This window comes from Monodon monoceros, unplaced genomic scaffold (assembly GCF_005190385.1).
Source record: "Monodon monoceros isolate NGI ecotype Baffin Bay Population unplaced genomic scaffold, NGI_Narwhal_1 Super_Scaffold_13, whole genome shotgun sequence".
NCBI classification, from domain to species: domain Eukaryota; kingdom Metazoa; phylum Chordata; class Mammalia; order Artiodactyla; family Monodontidae; genus Monodon; species Monodon monoceros.
Window position 1 is genome coordinate 64,454,981 of NW_021703769.1, and position 16,211 is coordinate 64,471,191.

The 16,211-nt window shown below is 37.0% G+C and overlaps 1 protein-coding gene across 2 annotated transcripts in view; it reads left to right on the plus strand.

The window, feature by feature from the left end:
* REXO5 (RNA exonuclease 5) overlaps positions 1–16,211 on the plus strand; it is a 41,594-nt gene that overhangs the window by 7,950 nt on the left and 17,433 nt on the right. For both annotated transcript variants that reach the window (XM_029219680.1, XM_029219681.1), the window contains exons 6-13: positions 3,193–3,336; positions 5,649–5,737; positions 6,680–6,795; positions 8,259–8,397; positions 8,540–8,634; positions 9,573–9,675; positions 12,277–12,377; positions 13,133–13,253. In XM_029219680.1, the coding sequence (XP_029075513.1) occupies positions 3,193–3,336; positions 5,649–5,737; positions 6,680–6,795; positions 8,259–8,397; positions 8,540–8,634; positions 9,573–9,675; positions 12,277–12,377; positions 13,133–13,253 (908 nt within the window). The remainder of the gene's footprint in view (positions 1–3,192; positions 3,337–5,648; positions 5,738–6,679; positions 6,796–8,258; positions 8,398–8,539; positions 8,635–9,572; positions 9,676–12,276; positions 12,378–13,132; positions 13,254–16,211) is intronic.

A 16,211-nucleotide genomic window follows, 5' to 3' on the forward strand; every position in this document is an offset into this window, starting at 1 on the left:
TGTGTGTGTGTGTGTGTGTGTGTGTGTGTGTGTGTGTGTGTGTGTTTTAAGGAAAAAATGGCTAAGTACCAAGGCGGATTAGATAGCAGGAAACATAACCAGGGTTCATGCCTCAGAAGTCATTTGGTTAGGTTAGATAGCTAAGTCTGCTCCCTGGATATCACTGACACTGGACTCAAACTGTCACTGGGTCTTTGTACCCACAAGTGTACACATGGGAAGGAAGATCTTGCCTTTGACTAATGTAGGGGATACTCACTAATACTACTCACAGTGGCAGATTAGGGTGCTGGCCAGCTGAAGTATAAATATCCATGATAGCAGTGTTTTTCAAACTGGGTTGTGTCCTGTTAGCAAGTTATAGCTGACCTTCTCTTTTGCGGGGAGAGGAGGTGAGTGATGGAATAGACCTTAACAGTTCATTGCACATAGTAAGGTAAGTATTGTTCAATAATGCTTTTTGTATGTTTGTTCAGAAATAATTAAATTATTGAATAGTTGCACTGAGGGGACATGAAAAAGTGGTGAGGAATAACTAGTGATTCCTTTCCATATCCTCCATGACTGTGTTTCCTGTTATCTTCTGTCTCAAAAGCTTCTAACTTCCTACCTTTCCATTGTTCCCCTTTCCTTCTAATAGATGTCCATATCGGACCTGCAGCTTTGTTTAATTTGACATCCACTGTATTTTAAACATCTTTGAGTGAATCACAGAGTAGTCATTATGAGATTCAAAACTCAGGTAAAGACATTGAGCTGTAAAAGAAAGGATGTAATCAGAAAAAAGAAGTTGATGTGACTGAAGAATATAGATTGTTGAGGATGATTAGGGGGTGGAGATGGAATAAGAGGGTGGGTAGTGGTGAGAGATGAGGCTTAGAGGTAGGTTAAAGCTTTGTCTTGCAGGCTGTAAATGCCATGCTAAGGACTTTGGATTTTATCCTGTAAGCATTGAGGAGCTAGAGGGTTATAGCTACTTCTCTGTCCTCCTAAGGATTTTGCTTCATTTTCCCAACCTAAATAAATATCGAAGTCCCCAAGATATAGTCCATACACTTTGATCTTTCTTCAGTTCTCTTTTGAAATATTCATCTGTTCTTCCCCAGTTTATCCATCACTCTTCTGTGGATAACTCCTCTGTCTTTAGGTTTGATATCCCAAACTCCAGGCCTGCATTTTCAACTGCCTGCTGGATGTTGCTACCTGGATACTCCACTGTACCCTCAATCATAGCATATATAAAAGCATTTTTCTCATCCCTAAATAACAGACTCCCAACTTCAAATCCCCTTTTCTGTTGGTACTGTTTTTCTCTAAGCCACCAGTATTGAATTTTAGAATTACTTTTCTTTTGGCTCCCCATACCCAATCTTCATGGCTCATTCCCTTTGCTGTTAAGAATCTATTCAAATGTTACTTTATCAGAGAGACCTTCCCTGGTTATAAAATATATGACATTAACCCTTTTCCTGCCCCAGCACTCCCTTTCCTCCTTTTTCTCCTTTACTTTTCTCCATAGTCCTTATCCTCACCTGCTATATTATGTATTTGTTTGTTTATTGTCTATCTTCCCAACTAGAATTTAAGATCACCTAGAATTTAAGAGAATTTTGTTGATTTTGTTCATTGGGGAATCTACTGGCTAGAGCAATACCAGGCATATAATAAGTACTCAGTAAATATTTTGTTGACTGAACTGAATTACTCTGTCACTATGCTCTACCAGTTTTTCCTTTTTTTAAAAAAAAAATTTATTTATTTGTTTGCACTGGGTCTTAGTTGCGGTTTGTGGGCTCCTTAGTTGTGGCAGGTGGGCTCCTTTAGTTGTGGCTTGGGAGCTCCTTAGTTGTGGCATGAGAACTCTTAGTTGAGGCATGCATGTGGGATCTAGTTCCCTGACCAGGGATCGAACCCAGGCCCCCTACATTGGGAGTGCAGTCTTAACCCGCGCCCCCTGCATTGGGAGCCAACAGGGAAGTCCCTCTACCAGTTTTTCTTGTGTAATGTTTCTTTCTTATAACCTTTTTCCTCCCTCCATCATCTTAATCCAGACTCTTTTTTTTTTGCCAGAATTATTGCAAAGTCATTTCTCATTTCTCTCTCTACTTCATTTTCCACATATCTTTGAGGTTGATCTTTCTTAAAGTACTGTTTGGTTATGCCACTTCCCTTCTCAGGAACTCTCTGTTGCTCCACCTTATATATGAAATGATGGACTAAAATTCAAACTCTTGAGCCTGGCATTCGCAGTGGTCTACAATTCACTTTTATCCTCCTCTTTCAACCTTGTTTCTTATACTGCTCTTCTACAAAGACTCTTTTTTTCTCCCCGACTGGTCTAGTCACTACCATACCAAGTTTGCTTTGTACATTTCTGTCTTACCTGGGATGCCCTCTTTCCTTACTTCTGATTCTTTGGCATTTTTGGTTGCAAGGACCAGGCACTCACTGAGGCCACCTTAACTGAGAGGGTATTATTTGAAGGACATGTGGACTAGAAACTCATCAAGAATCTAAATGCCTCTGGTGAAGAGCTGTTCTCCATCCCTTTCATGGCATCTTAGCTTCTTTGTTTTCTGTTCTAACTGGTGTGTTCTCTTTATTTCCTAGTTCAGTTCTGGAAGCAAGCAATCTGATCAGCTTAGCTAATTACCCTTGTCCCTTTTGAGCATGTCTTGACAAGGAATATCAAGTCACTGGTCAGTTTATAGATAGCTCCCTCTTTAGCCAAGTCCCCACTCTTAATCCAATCAGTAACCAGCCCTACTTAAAGAACCAGCACCCCTGCTGGTGCTTGAGCAGGTGGTTAGGGTTGCAGTAGATTTAGCTAGAATGGGCTATTAGGAGTGGCAGACACTGTAACGGACTGGTCTAATACACCAAATATCTGAATTCTGCCTTTTCTTTAAGACTTAGCTAATCTTTTCTTCTCTTGAACCATCTCTAACCATCTCAGCCAGTATATTCTCCCTTTCCCTTTTATAGCTTTTATTATTATAACCCATTTGAGACTTATTTTCTCTTTGTGTTCTTTATAAGTGTATGAGAGTGCAAGCTCCTTTAAAGTTGGGGCTGGGTCTTAAAAAATCTTTTGATCTTCATCATGCTTACCCTATACAACATTAAAAGGACATGTCCTCTGAGGGCTGTTAAACACAGATTCTAACATATGTACGATTGTCCTTGTTTCAGGGTCTTTACCTTCTTCCAGCTCAGAAGTCAGCATCAACCTGCAGAATGACCCCATCGTTAAAAAGTATGGCTCTGAGAAAGTAAGCTTGACCAGATGCCTTCTCACAAAGGAGGAAATGAAAACATATCACTTTCCGTTACAAGGTTTGTTTAGATTTAACCTGATGTTGGTAACAATGGAAGAATATCAGTTTATTTAAAAATATTACTGTTGAAAGTTCATTTTTATGGGCTGCTTTCCAAGTGATTTATTCCATCTTCTACTAAAGAGGAAATACTTTCAGTGCAATGTTTCCTAAAGTGTAGGATGTGTACCATTATTGATTTTAGGTAGTACGTGAACATGACCTTAAATATTGTGGGAAAATTATTCCTTTTTCATTTTTCTTTCATTCCTTAGTATATTGAAAAGAAGTCAATATGTCTTTAAAACTTTAACACTTCTCTGATACTTCTAATCCTCCTCCCACCCATCCCACCCCCATTTTCTTTAATAAATAGGACAAGTCTAGGCTCAGAGCCTTGGTCTGTTATGTAGCAAGAATTTAATAAAAATCCTTTGATTTATTACCTCTTAATCACAGCAGTCATGTTAAAATTCCTTAAAAAAAAAAAAAAGCCCTATTGAGTTATGATTAACCTACCATTCAGTTCATCCATTTAAAGTATACAATTTCAGTAGTTTCTAGTATGTTTACAGAGTTTTTCAACCATCACTACAATCAATTTAGAACATGTTCATCACCCCAAAAGAAACCCTGTACCATCGTTTCCCCCCAGTGCCCTTTAGCCCTGGGCAACTACTTTTTGTTAATAGATTTACTTATTGTGAATATAAATGGAATCATACAATATGTGGTCTTTTGTAACTGGCTTCTTTCACTTAGCATCAAATTTTCAAGGGTCATCCGTGTTGTAGCATGTATCATTACTTCATTTATTTTCATTCTAATGATATTCCATGTATGGTTATACATTTTATTTATCCAGTCATCAGTTGATGACATTTGGGTTGTTTCCACCTCAGGGATGTTATGAATAATGCTACTTTGAATATTCAGATACAAGTTTTTGTGTGGACATATGTTTTCATTTTTCTTGAGTATATACCTAGGAGTAGAACTGCTAGATCCTATAGTAACTCTATGTTTAACCTTTAAGGAACTATCAGACTGTCTTACAAAGCAGGTGCACCATTTTACATTCCCTCCAGCAATGTATAAGGGTTCCAATTTCTGTACATCCTTACCAACACTTGCTATGCTCTGCCGTTTTGATTATACCCATCCTAGTGTGTGTGAAGTAGTATCTCATTGTGATTTTTGTTTGCATTTCTCTGATGGCTGATGATATTGAGCATCTTTTTATATGCTTATTGGCCATTTGTATATTTTTTCAGATCCTTTGTTTCTTAATTGGACTGTCTTTGGGGAGTTAATAGTTCATATATCATAGTATTGCCATGAGGATTAATTGAGCTAATGTACAAAACGAGCTTAGCATGGGGCACATAGTGCTTTAAAAAGTTATTCTTTGTTATTATTGGTACTAATAATATAGATAAGGAGGGCAGCAAGTATAATGTCTCCAGGATTTGGGGGTACTCCTTTCTGGTCTAGACTGTATTTTGGTTCTTTTAATTGTAATCAGTTGGAAATTTCAGGGTACTGTGACATAGAAACTGGTCAAAGCTTTTCATACTCCCCTTAGTTTCTTGTCAAATAAGATCTAGGTATTACCTTTACTGTTTCAGCCTCTGTCTGAAGGTAGGAATCTTCAATGATTCAGACACTTTTGGGCCTCTGAACTGAATGTGCCTGGTTACTGACTTAGGGTACACAATGGAAGGGATACCTTAAGCCTATATCTGAGCCTCTGTAGGGAATTTTCAGGCTATGATTCCAGAAAATGAGGCACGTTTCTAAAGAGAGATCTTGGAGAAATTTTAAGGGTAGAGTTGAGTACAAGAGTGCATATGGTGAATGTTAAACATTCTGCCTACCATGAAATCCTTTTAGATCTCTGCTATGGTGGAATCTCATTCCTACTTTTTCTTGTTTTATTTAGGAAAGAAAGATGCCACATGCAGTCATTTGCATACTTTATTCATCCTTCCTTAGTGCCTATATGGGAAAGGTCCAGTGACTTTGGATTTAGCCACAATTTAATTATAATTTTTAATAAGGAGGAAAAAATTGTTACTTGGTAACTGCAAGGAAGTCTAGGCCCTAGTATCTCCAATAACAGCAGCCTACATTATTCTCCCAAAATGTAAAAATGAGTAGATGGAGAAAAAATTAAGGACAGAAATTGTCTTATTTAATTTTATATTTCAAGTGTCTAACATAGAGAAGGTCCCCACAAATGTGGTATCTCAGTTTCCCCTGGATAAATACAGGAGTAATTTTTACCATTTCTAGTTCTAAAGGCAAATATTTTATTCCTTTTCCTCCTAGGTTTTCCTGACTGTGAAAACTTTGTGCCTACAAAATGTTGTGGTTCTATAACCAACAACAGTCCTCTCTTTGGGCTTGACTGTGAAATGGTAAGTACTACTTTTGATTTTTCAGCTGGAGTGTTGCAAACTAGGGTCTAGTTTTCTTGAGTGCGTTCAGTTCTAGTATTCAGTTTAAATAACTGAAAGTAGACCCATTTAATCACATTTTAGAAAAATTGGATCTTTGCTCCAGGATGAGAAATAAATATCACATAAGTTTTCTAACTAGTTGATATATTTAATCTAATTTTGGAATATTACTAGAAGTTGATTGCTTCTCTCTTGTGAACAAGTGTTTTGTTGTTATTGCCTTGAAGACTTTGCCTGAATTACCATTGGTTTGGCTTAGTTTTACGCATTTAAGATCAGAAGTAGGATTTTCCTGCTTAAGCTCCCCTTGTGTTTTACTTTGTCTAATTAGTAAGTCTCCTTTCAGAGGCAGTGTATCCCCTCTCACTTAGTACTCAAGTAACAGTTTCTCAACACCGAGCAGAGTGGCTAAGAGCTAAGGATTTGGAGTCTGTCGTATCAGGGTGTGTATCCTGGCTTTGCCTGTCACCTTGGACAAATTCCCTAATTCTCCTTCTGTGAAGCAGGGATAATATTAGGGGCTACTTCATGGGGTTATTATGAGGTGGTATATAAAATGCTTAGTATTGCATTAGATAATAGAGTGCTAATAAAAATTATTTTTTTGGTACTTAGCATAATACTGGGTTGTAGTACACAGTAAATAGTACAATTATAATTGATGTTATTATTTCTGTCCCTCTCGGGCACATCCTTCCCAGAGAAATTGTACTGTGTTTGTTACTTTAAGTGTAATGTTCAGCAGCCTGCTTAGCTTTAATTTCATTCATATTGGATTCTCTAGTCAGCAAAAGGCTGTGCCATTGTCGCAGAGTAGATGGCAGTTGATGTAGTCTTGAATAATGAGAGGAAGCAAGAGTTTCCACAGGTTAGCAGCCTATCTACATCCTGGTCTTTCAGTGCCTGACATCCAAGGGGCGAGAACTAACACGCATCTCACTGGTTGCTGAAGGAGGCTGCTGTGTTATGGATGAACTTGTTAAACCTGACAACAAGATTGTGGACTACCTCACCAGGTATTTTTCACCATGCCTCCAGCTCGCTAGAGCGGAATGAGACTTAACAGGAATAGCCTGTAGCTTCTGTTTAGTTAGGTATTATCTACTTATTTATTATCAAAGAAAAGGCTGGGGTGCCACAACTAGAAATTTTAATACTGAAATTACACAATGTCGGTGTATAATGCTCTTACCTTTCTTGCTCTCTAATCTTCCTGTGACCTAGGTCACCAGAATATTATCTTCCTTGTCATAGAACCTGACAGTTGTAATCGTTATCTAGCAACTGCCAAACAGCTTTGCTGTCTGATGAGACACCATCTGAAAAATCTGTAAATCATCTTCTGGCAGTCAGATGATTTTAGAGCTTAATCTGCCTTGACCTCAGAGACCAAAACAAAACTAAGTGTTTCCACAACAGAAATTTGAAGCTCAAAAAATTTTCTCTGTCTTTCCGAAGATTAGCAAGTAATTTCAGAACGTACACACTACAGTGATTAGGCAAAGAAAAGCCAGTGAAACATTACCGTTGCTGCCCATTGTAGTTGCACCTATCAATTCATGCTTACTTAGGCACAGAGAGGCCATGATGGTGATAAAGACTGCTGTTGGCCGACATGACAATTAGACAGTATTTTTAAGGAACAGTCATATGTGACAAAGATGTATGTATAAGGGTATTTGTCATACTATTGCAGAAACATGGGAATATGAATGAAAGTAGGGGGTTGGTTAGGATGTTATATTCATCTAATGGAGTACTAACCATTTAAAAGGATGTGCTGAAATAGATTTATTGATGTGAAAACTTGTTCATGATATATAGCACATGTTATGATCATATTATAAAGTAGCATAGGCATTATGATTCCTTTTTTTTGGGCCATACCATGTGGCTTGCGGGATCTTAGTTTCCTGACCAGGGATTGAACCCAGGCCCATGGCAGTGAAAGCATGGAGTCCTAACCACTGGACTGCCAGGGAATTCCCATGATTATAAAAATGAAACATATACATGAATACATATGTATCAAAAAATATGATACAATATTTACTAAAGTGTAAAAAATGATCTCTGGGTGGTGGGATTATGGGCAGGTTATTTTTATTTATTTATTTATTTATTTTTTGCGGTATGTGGGCCTCTCGCTGTTGTGGCTTCTCCCGTTGCGGAGCACAGGCTACGGACACGCAGGCTCAACGGCCATGGCTCACGGGCCCAGCTGCTCCACGGCATGTGGGATCTTCCCGGACCGGGGCACGAACCTGTGTCCCCTGCATCGGCAGGCGGACTCTCAACCACTGTGCCACCAGGGAAGCCCGGCAGTTTTTAATTTCTTCTTTGTTATTTGATTTTCAACCTTGTTACACTGAGCATTTATTAATTTTTTATTTTTTAAAATATTCTTTTTGAAATGACTTTCTGGGGAGGAAAGCTTATTAATATCCTGGCCTGTCCATTTCTCTTTTTTTATTGAAAGTTTCTCAGGAATCACAAAGAAGATTCTTAACCCAGTGACAACCAAACTCAAAGATGTACAGAGACAGTTAAAAGCACTGCTTCCTCCCAACGCTGTGTTAGTGGGCCACTCCTTAGACTTAGATCTCAGAGCACTGAAAGTGAGTATCTGATTTAGGACTTAGTTTATCTAGCATATGTGCCTGTTTCACTAATCTCAGATCTAAAGCCTTCTGTCCCCCAACCCACCTGTTTTTTCCTTCAGCATAGGATGCTACTCATTCTATTCTCTTTCCTTCTCAGATGATACATCCATATGTTATTGATACATCATTGCTTTATGTCAGAGAGCAGGGCAGAAGATTTAAGCTCAAGTTCTTAGCCAAAGTTATTTTGGGGTAGGTTTGTTTGCATATTATAATATTGTCCTGATAGACTGGACATAAGTTAGAATATTGTATCTTATTTAATGCATATTGGAACGTTCAGCCTCTCTCCTTTCCTTCTTAGTTTATAAACATTATTATGAATTCTGAGATCCTAACTTCAGAGAGAAGTATGACTCAGAAATGAAAAAACTGTGGGAATACAAAAAGGAGTTGCATTCATAGCTGAAGGTTGATGGATAGAACTGGACAGAGAAGAGGCAGAAAAGTTACCCAAAATTTCAAAACAACGTTCCTATATTGAATGTATCATGTACAAACACATATTGTACAAAGATATTCATTATAGTATGATTTAAAATAGCCCAAAAGAATTCAGATATTCTACAGGACTAGTTAAATAAATTATGGTTATCTATGTGACTAATACTTTGTTAGATCTTTATGTGCTAATAAGGGGACCTCTAAGATGCTACTGAGAACAAAATGGAGATGCAGAACAAGATGCGTAGATACTGAGATATTGATTGATGTAGATTAGATTTAGATATATCTATAGACATAAACATACGTATTTTTTAAGATCTTAAAAAACAAAGGATTTTTAAATATATAATAGACACTTGTATATAATAGAAAATTTCTGGAAGGTAACTTTAAAACAACAGCTACGTCTAAAAAATGAGACAAGGGGTTGGTTGGGGAGTGGACCAGAGACTTTTTATTGAGTAGCCTTTGATGATATGCTTGCTGTAAACAAAGCCATTCCTGATCATTCTGTACCCTCAGTACCTCTCAGGTCCTGGCACTAAGTAATAAAGGAATCTTGATTGTGACTCAAATCTAATTACTAGAATGCTGAAATTCTACGTGTAGCCAGAATATTTGGTATGAAAGACTCTATCATTAAAAATGCTCCCAGTTATGTCAATTTTACCTTGACTTTCCAGGAAGGATATACAGTGTCCAGATAGGTTTGGTCATGATGCCACAGAAGATGCTAGAACAGCCCTTGAATTGGCTCGGTATTTCCTCAAATATGGCCCAAAGAAGGTTAGTACCTTTGCTTTCCTTAAAATTATGAGACTAGAACAGAGTCACAGACCACCATATCCTGCTGTTACCTTTCTTTACAAAAATGGCAGTGTAATTCAAGGTGAACATGTATTTGAAATTAAGACCTGTATCACTAGCATCATGTAGTGGTTAAATAGTACTAGTAGTCTCTGAAGTTGGAGTTCCTTGTTTTTAAATAGGTCTGGCTATATGATATCTAGGGCAATTTCTCTGAGCAACTTTAGTTTCCAGATCTGTAAAATGGTAGCACACTTCTCTGGGATATTGGTGAGGGTAAATGAGATATTATGTAGTATAAAGCTCTTAGCACAGTGCCATGAATATATTAAGCACCATAATGTGTTAATCATTGTAGCTGAGGGACTTCCCTGGTGGTCCGGTGGTGAAGACTCTGTACTTCCACTGCAGGGCGCACGGGTTTGATCCCTGGTTGAGGAACTAAAGATCCCGCATGCCACTTTTAATTCATTGTAGCTGATGCTAATAATTGTGATAATTATAAAAATCTAGATAGATTTTTTGCTCTCTTGGGGTGTGAGTAGCATATCATTGTTTCAAAAGCAGTTCAGTGGGCCTGGATTAAAACAGCACATAAAGGAGGCATTGAAGAGGATGTAGTTTCTGACAGACTGTGTTATAACACATTCTAACCTATTAGATTGTCCCATTGTGTGATATTTTCTAGCATGACCCCATTATGAAATAAATGGTAGTCCATATAGAATAATAAAAGCCAGAATAGTATTTTGTGTCAAGGTGACATTGTAAAATATCTTATGCGGCTTGTGAGTAATGGCCAACATTCACTGAGATCTTACGAAGTGTACTATTCTAAAATGCTTTATATACATTATCTTATCCTTATAGCAACTCTATAAGTTAACTATTGATATTATTATATATATGATCGTTCAGAGGTTTTGAAAGGTTAATAACTTATTGAGGGTCCTACAGTTAGAGGCAGAACCAGGATTCAGACCAGGGTCTGTCAGATGCTAAAGCCTGTCTTTGCTCTACATGAGGAATTAGCAAACCTTTTCTGTAAAGGCCAAACAGTAAATATTTTAGGCTCTACAGACCATACTGTCTCTATCACAGCTACTCAACTTGCTGTTGGTAGTGCAAAAGCAGCTATAACAGTATGTCAGTAAAAGGGCACAGATGTGTGCCAGTAAAACTTTATTTACAAAAAACTGACATTGGGCTGGACTTCATCCAGTGACTGTAATATGCCAACCCCTGCTCTAAACCACTGCACTGAGGTTCTAAAAACTTGGTCTCAGGACCCATTTATCCTCAAAGAGCTTTTGTTTTTGTGGGTCATATCTATCAACATTTACCATATTAGAAATTACATATGAGAAAAATTATATTTACTAATTTGTTGAAAATATTTTTAAAAATAATTACATGTTAACATAAAAAATGTACTTTTATGGAAAAAAGCATTTTCAAAAAAATTAATGGGAAGAGTGTCATTGTTTTACATATTTTGCAAATCTCTTTAATGTCTAGCTACTAAGCTCCTATTAAGGAGACTAGTGACTCTCTCATATCTGCTTTTACGTCCAATCTGTTGTGTTATATAGTTGGAGAAGACAGGACCTTGTAAACTTCCCCCTGAAAGGGTCTCTGGAACCCCTAGGAGTTCTCAAGCCACACTTTGAGAACAGTTGCATTTTGTTATGCTGCCACTTGATTTCCAGGAAAAATTGCATCTCACTTGAGTAAAATCTCAGGAAATCTGAATTAAGGATGGACTTTAGTTAATAATAAGATTCCAGAAAAGAATCTAAAAAAGAGTGGATATATGTATATGTATAACTGATTCGCTTTGCTGTACAGCAGAAACTAACACAACATTGTAAATCAACTATACTCCAATAAAAAATTTTAAAAAGAAAAAAAATAACATATCAATAGTGGTTCATTAATTGTGTCAAATACACCATACTAATTAAGATAGTAATAATAGTTGAAAATGGCAGTTGGATATATGTGGGAACTCTGTACTGTCTTTGTAGTTTTTCTGCAAATCTAAAATGATTCTAAGTAAAAAAAATATCTGTATCTCTACACATCAGAACTCCCAAATGGGCTCCCACTTTATGGAAAGAGAATAAACTAGAATACTTTTCATGATTTTGTGTTAGTCCAATAAAGTCTTTTTTTCATATTGCCATGAAAGCCATTCTTTTATAATTTCCAAAAGTTGCATGTTTGCAGAGAAGTAAGTTTTAAGTGACTTTGGAATGAATCATGAGCCAAAATTGCCATTGCTTTTCACTTAGCCCTACTTGGCCCTTTCCCATATTCATGTCACAACATCATCATCTGGTAACAGATTGCCATTCTTGGCTAAGCAGCCAGAAACCATCTGGTAACTATTGAACCCAGCCTGGGACTGTGGCAACAGCAAAGTCACTGTCTACAGAAACAGAGCACACCACTTGAGTGGGTTTTTCTTGGATTTTGGGGGGGTTTGGGTGTTTTTTTGTTTGTTTGGTTTCTTTTTTTTTTTTAGCCTCAAATACTTTGCAAGATATTAAATGATTTTACCACTTTATTTTCCTTCAGATTGCAGAACTAAATCTGGAGGCACTAGCTAGTCACCAAGAACTAGAAGCAGCAGGCCTAGAGCCGAGAAATACAGAAGTAGTTCAGCAGCTAAACACAAGGTAATATTTTTCAGTTCTAAATAGTCGCAAAGACAAATGGAGTATCTGGTTTCTTATTTAACAACAAAACCTGGAATATTTTTTTCCTCTTTTGAGTCTATTGAGAAATATTTACCAATAATATGAGTAACATTCTTCCATTAGAAAAACCATGGATGGAAAAATACCACGTACTGCCCTAAATAGCATCTGTTTTTCTAATTTTCTGAATCTATCGATTGGTCTTAAAATAACTCACTTTACAAAAAAAGTAAGACATTGAAATACATTGAACTAAGTGGCATTAGGGGAGATGATAGACTAGTGAGTATTTTGATTAGAAGAGTCGGCTATAGCCTTGATGTATTGCCCAGACTGGGAAAAAAACAAACAAAAAACAGACTCAGAAGAGGTTTGTCTCTATACCATAGTAAATGTTTCAGGTCCTTAGAATCTAGCCTAAATTTTGGTAAAGAGTTTTGAGTATATTTTTTGTTTATCCTTCCTCTCCCTAAATGTAGAACAACAATGTTCAATATGATTTCTGTAATGGTGGAAATGTTCTATATCTGTGCTGTCCAAAAAGGTCCATACATATGGACCTTATAGTACATGTGACTAGTGCAATTAAGGAACTGAATTTTTATTTTATTTTATTTTAATTTAAATAACCACACGTTGCTAATGGCTACCAGGTTAGACAGTGCAAGTATAGAGAAGTAATTCTTGGGCTAGGAAAAACTGTTGTTCCTACCTTGATCTCTTCTTCTGTACAGTGTTTTAGAATGCTTGGACTCAGTGGGCCAGAAGCTGCTTTTCTTGACTCGGGAGGCAGATGCTACTGAACTTTCTTCTTCCAAAAACTGTCAAACTATTAAGTGCTTTTCAAATAAAGAGGTGAGTGACCCAGTATCTCTTTGAAGGTTGCATTCAGAGTAGAGGGTAATGTAACCCTTTGCAACCCATGCAAGTATCAAGCTTTTTTTCATCAGCAACTTTAGCTATCATTAGCCAGTCTGGCTTCTATCTCAAATTTTGTGTGGAGCACTTTTAGTCTCAGTTACCCCATAGGAGCAGAACTGTCAGCTGCCAGTGTCTGTTTCCAGATTCCAGCAGGCCTGTGGCTTTGGCCTTGCACACCACTTTGAATTTCTATTCTTTTTTCTGGTTCATGGAGATGTTTATCTTGGTTTTTAGCCTGACTATATCTTTTTGGTTTTCCTATATATATATATATATATATATATATATATATATTTTATATTTTACCTATCTTTTTTTATATATATTTTACCTATCATTGCTATATGTGTATAGCAGAAGGGATGCATCAAAGCATGGACTTATGTCATCTTGTTCAGAGGCTCTGTAATTTTTTTTAAGCATTTTATTTGGAAATAATTTCAAACTTACAGGAAACTTGCATGAATGGTGGAATATCTGTATACCTTCTATCTAGATTCATCTTCTGTTAATACTCTGCCTCATTTGCTTTATTATTTGTGTGTGTGCTGGGTTGCTCCTGCACTTTTTACACTTTCTTGCTCGCTCTTCCTATGTCTATATGACATTTCAGTTTTTAGTTTCCTTTAGTCTGGAACCATTCCTCAATCTTTCTTTGTCTCATGAAATTGGTAATTTCATTTTGGGTTTCCTCATGATTAGATTCAGGTTATGCCACAACAAGAGGCATATGTTGTCCATCTGTCCCTCTCTTCTGTTTATTTTGATGACCTTAACAAGGTGTTGTCTAGTTTCTCCACTGTAGAGTTACTGTTTTTTCCCCTTGCTTTGAATAATATGTGAGGATACACTTTAAGAACAGCAAATATCCTGCTTTTCATCAAAATCCCCACCTCCTCTTATATTTAGCAAAAACTGATGATTCTTATCTGAACCAGTTTTTACTGTGAGCCACTTTTTATTGTACAATGATGGTTTTCCAACTCTATATATTTCCTCCATATTAACTAGTTGTTACTCAGTATTCTATGAGCAAGAGTCCTCCCTTTACCTTATTTGTTCATTCATTCATTCCATGTGGACTCACGGATTCCTGTTTATTTCAGTGGTTTATAATTTATAATTGTACTAAATTGTTTTGGTTTACACATTTCTCAGATTTGGTAAGCAGTAGCCCCTTCAAGCTGGCCCCTCTGTTCTTGTGACATGCACCCATAATTTTTTTTGAGCATTTTCTTCCTACTGGCACAATAAGAAAGTCAGGTTCATCTTGGTATTAGAAACCAAGATCTGGATGCTGGGTGTGCATATTTTTACTGGGATGTCTTTGCTTCTAGACCCTCAAAGCAGACAGTTAGGCAATATATGCATGTAGGTAGGATATGCGCACACACACACACAAATTTGTATGTACACACAAATATTTACGAAATCAAGTGTCTATACCAGTACTTCTAATTTCAGCCCTTGCACAGGATTCTTCGTTGCTTTTCCTCATTTCATCTTTGTATCTCCCTTTATAAGTTACTTGGATTCCTTTTTTCCTTCCCTTCAGATTAGCTCTTATGCATTTAGAATACAGTTGGGCTCATTTGTTTCAATTTGCTTTTAGTTTTAGGGTTTTTTTCTCTCTTCCATCCTTGTTGATTTATTTTTTGGATCTATAGAACATTAACATGCTTCCAAAGGCAAAACTACACAAACAAGTATACTAAAAGAAGTGTCATTCCTTCTCATATCTGTTTCACCCAGTCCGCCCTCCACCTATCTCATGTAAGTAAATAACATTGTTGTTTTCTGATTTATCCTTCCTTTGTTCCATTTTTTGTAAAGAAAAGTAGATATATATATGCTTTTTTATTTCGTTTTCTTTCTTACACAGAAGATAACATACTATATACATAAACTCTTTTGCAGTTGGCTTTTTTCCCTTAACAAGATGTCCTGGAAATCATACCAGGACATAAGGTTCCAACTTCCTGTTTTTGCATATGGATATCCAGTCTTCCCAGTCTCATTTTTTTGAAGAAACTATCCATTTCACATTGAATGTTCTTGGCACCCTTGTCAAAGATCACTTGACCATATATACAGAGCTTTATTTCTGAACTCTCTTTTGTTCCATTAGTCTATTTGTCTGTCTTTATGCCAGTACCACACTGTTTTGATTACTGTAGTTTTTAATATGTTTTGAAATCAAGAAGTTTGTGTCATCTGACTTCATTCTTTTTCAGGATTATTTTGGCTATTCAGAGTCCTTTGAGATTCCTTATGAATTTTAGGATGATTTTCTTCTATTTCTGCAAAAAATGACATTAGAATTTTAATAGGGATTGAATTGAATCCATAGGTTGCTTTGTATACTGTTGACAACAATAGTGTGTTCCAGTCCCTGAACATGGAATGTTTCCTTTTATTTGTGTCTTTTAAAATTTCTTTCAGCATTGTTTTGTAGGGTTTTATTTGTTTTTTGCTTTTTGTGGTACGCAGGCCTCTCACTGTTCTGGCCTCTCCCGTTGCGGAGCACAGGCTACGGACGCGCAGGCTCAGGGACCATGGCTCATGGGCCCAGCCACTCCGTGGCATGTGGGATCTTCCCGGACCGGGGAACGAACCCATGTCCCCTGCATCGGCAGGCGGACTCTCAACCACTGCACCACCAGGGAAGCCCGGTTGATGGTTTCTTATTTTATCACTTTGAATATCTCATGCCATTCTCTTCTGGCCTGCAAGGTTTCTGTTAAGAAATCCACTGATAATCTTATGAAAGCTTCCTTGTATGTGATGATTTGCTTTTCTCTTGCTGCTTCCAAGATTCTCTAATTTTGACTTTTAACAATTTGATTGTAATGTGTCTTTGTGTGGGTGTCTTTAGATTTATCTTTCTTGGAA